General features: G+C 42.8%; 1 protein-coding gene across 2 annotated transcripts in view; it reads left to right on the plus strand.

Annotated features, from left to right (window-relative positions):
• Positions 1-1,966, plus strand: part of brms1lb (BRMS1 like transcriptional repressor b) — a 340,636-nt gene extending 338,670 nt beyond the window's left edge. For both annotated transcript variants that reach the window (XM_037685730.1, XM_037685731.1), the window contains 5 exons: positions 463-552; positions 667-731; positions 812-851; positions 959-1,088; positions 1,849-1,966. In XM_037685730.1, coding sequence (XP_037541658.1) covers positions 463-552; positions 667-731; positions 812-851; positions 959-1,088; positions 1,849-1,966 — 443 coding nt within the window. The remainder of the gene's footprint in view (positions 1-462; positions 553-666; positions 732-811; positions 852-958; positions 1,089-1,848) is intronic.
• The last annotated feature ends 7,259 nt before the right edge of the window (positions 1,967-9,225 follow it).

The following is a 9,225-nucleotide window of genomic DNA, read 5'->3' on the forward strand; positions in this document are numbered from 1 at the left end:
CCATCCATCCATCCATCCATCCATCCATCCATCCATCCATCTTAATTGCTCTATCGCTCCATATATCTATGACTTGCTCTAGTGCCCTATTGTTCGCTCTATATATTGCTCTGTCTATTGTGTGCTATATCATTCGCTCTGTCGTTCTATCTATATAGTGCTTGCTGCATCGCTCGCTCACTTGCTCTATTGTTTGCTCTGTCGCTTTCTCTACTGCTCTAGCACCATCACTCTACCACTATATATTGCTTGCTCCCTCACTATCGCTCTGTCTCACTCTGTGTGTGTATATATATATATATATATATATATATATATATATATATATATATGTATATATATATGTATATATTATACAGTATATATTATACAGTATATATTATACAGTAAATCCTTTCACAACATTCTCTTGTAAACTGTTAACGCTGATATTAAATGTTTTCCTGGATCTTCTCACATCAGAGTTGTGGAATGATGGACTGCACACTCGGAAGAACAAGAAAAAGGACCCGTTCTGTCCTGTCAAGAAGAAGAAGCCAGTTGTTGTTTCTGATATCCTTTCACGTCGACCCACAATCGTATTGCTCATCTTCTGTTATCAGCGCTTCACCGACAGATGTTTCCTGCTGTTTCTCTTGTTCTCCTTAACCCTCCATGTTTGTTCACGCCCTTATATTGTATACATGCTGCAGGATCTGGATATTCTTGAAGACTGGACCGCAATAAGGAAGGTAATATCTCTGGAAGAGGACAAAGACGTCGCTGGGAACAAAGTTGTGATGTAACTTTTCAAGTTGTGTCTCCTCCACAGGCCATGGCATCTCTGGGGCCGCACCGGGTCAAGGTGGATGGTAAGAGTTCTCCTCGTTCTCGGTTACAGTCAATACCTGGCAGAACTCAGCAATCGACCGGGATCCAGACAGGGAGGTTTGATGGGGTCCTTGTTTTTCCCCTTCAGCCCCTGCAGCGAAGACGGACAGATATCACCACGTGGCTCGCTCCGAGGACGGTCGGCTTTTCTACGACAACCAGTGGTACTGCAGAGGACAGACCATCTGCATCAACAGGAAGGACGAGAGTCCAACGAGGTTCGTGTGGGAGGACGATCTGTGGCAGAATGGGCGCCGGGTAAAAAAACGATGCAATCTGTGGTGGTGTTGGGAATTTTGTAAGAAAAAAGATAAAAGATGAATTTTTAAACTGACACAAGCACTGCAGCTCCTCTGTGAGCTGTCCGTCAGATTACAGGTGATCCGATCCAGTCTCGAGTCAGACCGGAGGCCCAGTAAAGAGTTGATGAGTTTTGTGTTCTGGCCTTTAGGACGGGGATAACCTTTTCTTTAATTTAACAAAGCAAACATTCCAACAACAACAAAAGAAACCAGCTTTAGGACAAATTAACGGGAACTTAACTGAATAGTTCAGACTATTTTGAAGTAGGATTCCATGGAGAGGATATAAACAATTAGTGTCTTACCTGTTGCAGACAGCGTTGTAAACAACCAGTTTGGAGAAACGGTGTTCATTAGACTGGACTGATGAGTAACGGCTGGTCTGAGCAGAGTGGATTCCTGCCGCTTGAAAACGGCTCCGTGTATAAAACTGTTGGAGCAGTTCCTGAAAGACGACTTGAATAAAAATGTACATATTTCATGTAGTGAACGTAAGTTGGATAATTAATGTCCTGTAACGTCTGCAGTCTTGGTGATAGATGTTCTTGAATAGCGTGAGTTTGATCAGAGGTTGGCTGAATATCAGACCCCGTCTCACCACCGCCTGCCGTGGCTGCGAGGACCGAGGCGCCGCCTGGTGCCGCTTTTTACACGTTTGCTTGTGTTTCTGTTGCAGTGCCATCATCACCACGGTCAACAACGACGAGGTGTGGTTCAAACGGCTGGACGGCACCAAGTCAAAGCTGTACGTCTCCCAGCTGCAGAAAGGCAAATACACCATCAAACACTCCTAGACGGGATCAAACACACACCACCATCCCACTCTACGGTGTCTTGTCTTTAAGTTCCCGTGCGGGGCGTCTCTCTATGATGGTGTGTGAAAACAGCCAGGGGTCAGGATGTGGATCCGTTCTGTACGTGTGCTCCTATGAACACAACCAAGTGTGACATCAATGAAAAGTGCTGCTAAAAGAAACAAACTGTGAAGCAGAACTCAGTCGAGTGCCTTTCTGGGAGGAAACTTTGCCCCCGCTGAAGGTGGTGGTGGTGGAGGGGGACTATGAATGCAGCGAAGCCTTACTCCGTACTGCGATGGCACCAGGAGGACTGCAGCGGGTGAATGAGGTGGGGGTGTCAGCAGGGAGTTGATGAGTTAAACTTGAATTTCTTAGAACAAGTTAAATGTGACCGTCGGCACAGACCCCAGATCAGTTTAGTTAGAACGAACAGGAGGGACGACGTGAAACTTTGTGACTATAAAGAGATCAAAGTGTTCCCGAAGTGTTGGTTGTAATCCACTTTGAGAATTACTGTGGTAAAGATAGTTTTTGTATTTTTTTCCCGTTTAATTTCTCTGCAACTTTACGTTTTTAAACTTAAAGGGAAATTCCAACCAGTTTGTAGCGAGGGTCTATGAAAAGTTTTGTAACAAATATTGTCTTACCTGCTGTAGATGACTCCCGTAACAACTGCCGTTCAGAGGAAAGGATTATTGCTCACTGCCATAAAATGCGTGCAGTCATGTACGTGTTTGCCTGTCTTTCTGTTAGCAAAATATCTCACGAATCACTGGATGGATTTTGATAAAACTCGAGAAGTATCAGATCTGCATCTGCAAGTAACTTTTGGAGTCAACCTAATTCAAAATGGCTGCGCCAGCTATTAAACCATTAACATAAAAATGGCTACAGCTAGCAGTAGCATTTTCAGGCAAGATCTTCGCGACATCTCTGCCAAAATAATGTTTTAGTGCAAAGCTGGTAAATATTTCAATATAACTGAGTTCATGAAACAGGTTGGAGTTTTAATCAAAGTTCAAAGAGCTTTATCCACGACAGGTAAGATTCATTTTTCATTTCTTGTCCACCAAACCTTTCTTCAAATTGGTTGGAATATCCCTTTTACAACCACGGCTCGCCCCCTGCACTAAAAAAAAAACCCTACGAGCTGACATCTGTATGTCCAGCAGATGTTGAGGGGAGCGGCCCTGTACATAGAAACGTGTGTTTTGTGATTCTTTTTGTTTGACTGTACCCGGATGATGTAATGGATGCAGGTGTGAACCCTCCAACGCCTCAACTCTGAAGCTTCGTGCCAATTTCAGCATCGAAACGTGTGCTGCTCATTGTCCTCGTCTTTTCTGTTGTCGTCGTCGTCCTGTTTGTTTACAGCTACGTTTTTGTCGACGAAGATGTAATAATGTAACGATGAGCGGGTATAAGGACGAAGCAGCATTAATTTCTGTATGAATCCATCCAACCTTTACGAGTGCATTGTTTTGAAAAACAGATCTTTCTTCACGTTGTTTACAGAAATTCGTATTCCTCCTGCGTTGTGCGCATCAAGTGTTCTCTGCTATAGTGTCGTTAAAAGACTGTTGCAACGAGAACCTGTTGGTAAAGCCTCGTGGCTTTTGCTGATGAACGTTTAATTTGTATAAATCATGGTTTCTTCTACGCATAATCCAAACTAAAATCTTCAAACTGTGCCAACTGCATGTACTAAGAATTAAAAGCTCTTGTTCGTATCACTTTGAGGTGAGTTGAATCTGCACACACGTCGAGTTCAAGTCGACTTTATTGTCGTTTCCACCACATGTGGTCCACGAGATGGAATGAAGTTATGTACTCAGGGTCCCAGTTACACCCTACAATAGAAGAAATATGAAGTATAAAAAGAAACGCTAATTAAGGATCAAGATATACACTAAATGAACGCCAAATGGTATGCTAAAAGATCCAAGATGTACGCTAATAATGTAAAAATTTAAATTCTGTATTTTGTAAATGTAATTTCTGCTGCACTGTAGAAATGTCTCCACTACAAGGTTCTAGGAAATTGGGTTCCTGGTTTTTGTGTGACTGTTGAGACTTGCTTCACTAGGGTGTCAAAGGTTTCTGGAGCATGTCCAGAAACTTTTCATGGGATTTTAAGCTGCTGTAGACGAAGCTTCCACCATGATGTTTTCTGAGTCTTTGTTTTGGTGAATATCCAAAACCAACGCATGAATGTGGCCAATGGGAGGCGCTCAGAGAAGTTATGAGTCCAGGTCTACAGTGGTGCTTGAAAGTTTGTGAACTCTTTATACTTTTCTATATTTCTGCATAAATATGAGCTAAAACATCATCAGATTTTAACACAAGTCCTAAATTAGATAAAAGAGAACCCAGTAAAACAAATGAGACAAAAATATTATACATGGTCGTTTAGTTAATGTGGAAAATGATCCGATATTACATATTTGAGTGTGTTAAAAGTATGTGAACCTCTAGGATTATCAGTTAATTTGAAGGTGAAATTGGAGTCAGGTGTGTTCAATCAGTGGGATGATGATCAGGTGTGTTCAATCAGTGGGATGATGATCAGGTGTGTTCAATCAGTGGGATGATGATCAGGTGTGAGTGGACACCCTGTTTGATTTAAAGAACAGTGATCTATCAAAGTCTGCTCTTGGAGGGCTTCCGGTTAAGGACGGAAGGGAGGTGCGGCGCACGATAATTTAAAACAATTTACTAATACAGCTGAATGGTTAAAAATTTGAAATTGAAAACGACAAAAGAAGAAAATGAAGATAAAGAATCTTCGGGTGTCTGGAAGTCAACGTTGAGGGAACACCCAGGACGTTATTTGGAAATCCCGTGGACTGGTGAAGGAACTGTGGATAAAGACTACGGCGGGTAGGCACAGCTGTGCTGTGAATGGGCCAGAGAGGGAAAGTACTGTAGGTAATGAGAGGGAGGTGCGTAGTGATAATTCATGTAGTGAAAGGATGAGTCCAAAAAGAGGAAATTCTTCGGTGGTGGCAGATGCAGTAAAGAAGGGAAGGGTAGTGACAAACTGGGATGAGTCTGAAGTAGAAATGGAGAGGGAGGTAAAGGAGTTCAAAGTCATTGTTAGAGTCAATGAGGAGAAGGGACTTCAATTAATCAACCCAGTTAGGCTATCCACTTTTTTGAAGAATCAAGTGGGAGACATTAAATGGTAAATGGACTGTACTTATATAGCGCCTTTCTATCTTATTTCAAGATACTCAAAGCGCTTTACAACACAATCTGTGCCTCGTTTACCCTTTCATACAGCACTCTACTAGATCTCTGCAAAGATAATTGAACAAATCATTCTAAAGAGACTAATCAGAGCTTTATCACATTCATGCACTGATGGGACACACATCAGAGGCAATGATGGGTTCAGTGTCTTGCCCATGGACACTTGGGCATGTGACTGCTGGTGGATTCGAACCCCCAACTCTTGCATTGGAGGACGACTGCTCCAACCACTCAGCCACAGCCGCCCATTACAACAGCAAACATTCTGAGAGATGGAAACTTGATTATTTGCAACACAGAAGAACAAAAAGACAGAGCATGTAGGCTGAGGGAGGTGGGAAAGTGTAAAGTGACAAGTGTGAGCCTTGTACAAGAAGGGAATAGGTGGAAGAAAGGAGTGATTTGGGGGATCCCGGTTGAAGTCTCAGTTGAGGAAATAAAATCAAATGTTAGAAAGGGGAGAGTTAAAGATGTGAGAAGGCTCCAAAGTTTTAAAAATGGAGAGAAAGGAACAGTGAAAGCATTTTGCTAGAATTTGATGAGGAAATACTACCAGGAAAAGTCTATTTAGGGTTTATGGCCTACAGTGTGAGAGAATATGTCCCACGTCCACTTAGGTGTTATAATTGCCAAAGATTTGGCCATACAGCTCAGACATGTAAAGGAAAGAGAAGGTGTGCACGGTGTGGAGAAGATCCCGAATATGAAAAGTGCAATAAGAGCAGACAACCAAAATGCTGCAGTTGTGGTGGAAGTCACAGTGTGGCGTATGGAGGCTGTGAAGTGATGAAGAGGACGGTACAGGTCCAACAGGTCAGAGTACGCAACAAAGTGTCCTGTGCAGAGGCTGTCAAAGTGGTAAAGCAAAGAAAAGATGTTGAGGTGGAAAACAGGATGGATGCAGGGCCAAACCAAACAAGAGAAAATAAAGTGTGTGTGGATTTAAAAAGCTTGGTGACATTCATTGCAGGGGTTATAAATGCAACGATGGAAATAAAGTCAAAAACAGAATTCAAATAATGGTGAAAGCAGCAGCGAATCATCTTAATATTAACGAACTATCATGGGAAGAAGTGAGGGATGACCTCAGTGCTCAGGCCAATCAAGAAGCAGCATGGGTAGGATAACACAAGTATTATGGTCTTGATTCTTCACTGGAATGCAAGAAGTTTAATATCAAATGGACAGGAATTAAAACACTTTATTGATGAATTAGAAGAGGATCCTGAAATTATCTGTGTACAAGAAATCTGGTTAAAACCCCAATTAGATTTCAAAATTTCAAATTCTACTACTGTTCGATATGATCTGGTAGAAGGTAATGGTGGTGGTTGTGCCACTTTTATTAGAGAGAACCTGCCTTTTAGAGTGGTAAAGAAAGGACATGAAGATGAAGTTATTGTAGTGGAGATATGGATAAATGCAGAACCATTTATTATAATAAATTATTATAATCCATGTAAAATATTAGATCCGGATCATTCCAAGGTGTGATAGTCAGTGAGGTCACAAAGGACCCCAGGGTAACTTCTAACAACTGAAGGTCTCTCTCACATTGACTATTGTTGATGTTCATGAGTGCACCATCAGGAGAACTCAGAACAACAATGTTGTGCACGGCAGGGTTGAAGGAGGAAGACACTGCTCTCCAACAAGAACATGGCTGCTCGTCTGCAGATCTGAAGATCACGTGGACAAACCAGAAGACTGTTGGAAAAATATTTTGTGGACGGGTGAGACCAAAACAGAACTTTTTGGTTTAAATGAAAAGTGTTCCGTTTGGAGAAATGAAAACTCTGCATAAGAACCTTATCCCATCTGTGAAACATGGTGGTGGTAGTTTCATGGTTTGGGCCGGTTTTGCTGCATCTGGGTCAGGACGGCTGGACATGATTGATGTAACAATGAATTCTGAGTTATATCAGAGAATTCTAATGGAAAACGTCAGAACATCTGTCCATGAACTGAATCTCAAGAGAAGGTGGGTCATGCAACAAAACAATGACTCTAAGTACACAAGTGGTTCTACCAAAGAATGGTTCGAGAAGAATAAAGTTCATGTTTCGAATGGCCAAGTCAAAGTCCTGACCTTAATCCAATCCAGATGTTGTGGAAGAAGGACCTGAAGCAGCAGTTAATGAGAAGAAACCACCAACATCCAGAGTTGAAGCTGTTCTGTACAGAGGAATGGACTAAAATTCCTCCAAGCCGGTGAGCAGGACTGATCTACAGTTTTTAGAAACGTTTAGTTGCAGTTGTTGCTGCACAGGAGGGTCACACCAGATACTGAAAGTAAAGGTTCACATACTTTTACCTCTCACAAATAACACTGCTCACAAATTAAAGGGAACACTAAAATAACACATCATAGACCTCGATTAATTAAATAAATTAAATATTCTCGTGGACAAACTTTATTATTAGCACAGTGGAATTGACTGAGAAGAAAATAACACAAAAAGTATCAATGTATATCAAAATTATTACACCATGGCGATCTGGATTTGGATTCATACTCAATACAAAAGTGGAAAATAACTTGACAGGCTGATTCTACGTCAGTGAATCTTCCTCAAGACAGAGGCTCAGTAGTGTGTGTGGCCTCCACGTGCCTGTAGAACCTCCCAACAATGCCTGGGCATGCTCCTAATGAGCCGGCGGGTGTTCTCCTGAGGGATCTCTTCCCAGACCTGGATTAGAGCATCAGTTAGCTCCTGAACAGTCTGTGGTGCAATGTGGCCTTGATGGATTGACCAAAACATGATGTCCCAGATGTGCTCAATTGGATTCTGTTCTGGGGAACGTGCAGGCCAGTCCATAACATCAATCAACCTTTATTTATGCAGGTAAATCCCATTGAGCCTCGAGGACTCATTTACAAGAGAGACCTGATTTCAACAAAGAAAGATGACAACAATGGACAACAGCAACAACAATAAACAGTTATAAAAAAGCATACTACAACATCAATGCCCTCATCATGCAGGAACTGCTGACACACTTCAGCCACATGAGGCCTAGCATTGTCATGCATAAGAAGGAACCCAGGGCCCACTGCACCAGCATATGGTCTCACAATGGGTCTGAGGATCTCATCCTGGTACCTCATGGCAGTCAGGGTACATCTGGCTAGCACATGGAGGGTTGTGTGGCCAGTCAAAGAAATGCCTCCCCACACCATGAGTCCATGACTGCCCCACCACCAAACCGGTCATGCCGGAGGATGTTACAGGCAGCATAACATTCTCCACGGTGTCTCCAGACTCTGTCACGTCTGTCACATGTGCTCAGTGTGAACCTGCTTTCATTCGTGAAGAGCACAGGGTGCCAATGGCGAATCTGCAATTTTGGTGTTCCCTAGCAAACGCCAATCGTCCTGCACGGTGTTGGGCTGTAAACACAGGCCCTATATGTGGACATCAGGCCCTCATATCACCTTCATAGTGTCTGTTTCGGGCCGTTTGAGTGGAAACATGCACATTAGTGGCCTGCTGGAGGTCATTTTGTAGGGCCCTGGCAGTGGATCTCCTGTTCCTCCTTGCACAAAGGACGAGGTAGCGGTCCTGCTGCTGGTTTGTAGCCCTCCTACGTCTATGTCTCCTGGTACCTATTCCATGCTCTGGACACTGTGCTGAGAGACACAGCAAATTTTCTTGCCACCGCTCCATCTTGGATTAACTGCACTACTTGAGCAACTTCAGTGGGCTGTAAAAAAAACACCTCATGATGCCGCTATGCGTGGCAGCACTGACAAAATGAAAAAGTGAGTAAAAGTTCAACCAGAAAGGACAAGAACAGAGAAATGACCTGTGGTCACCACCTGCAGAATCACTCTTTTATAGGGGTTATCTTGCTAATTGCCTCTCACTCCACCTGTTGTGTCTTCCATTTGCACAGCAGCAGCTAAAACAGATTCACAGTAAGTGTTACTACCTAACTCCAGTTTCCTCCCACAGACCAAAAACATGCATGTTAGGCTGATTGGTAACTCTAAATTGTCCCTA

Source organism: Nematolebias whitei, chromosome 12, assembly GCF_014905685.2.
Source record: "Nematolebias whitei isolate Nwh7 chromosome 12, NemWhi1, whole genome shotgun sequence".
Lineage (NCBI taxonomy): Eukaryota > Metazoa > Chordata > Actinopteri > Cyprinodontiformes > Rivulidae > Nematolebias > Nematolebias whitei.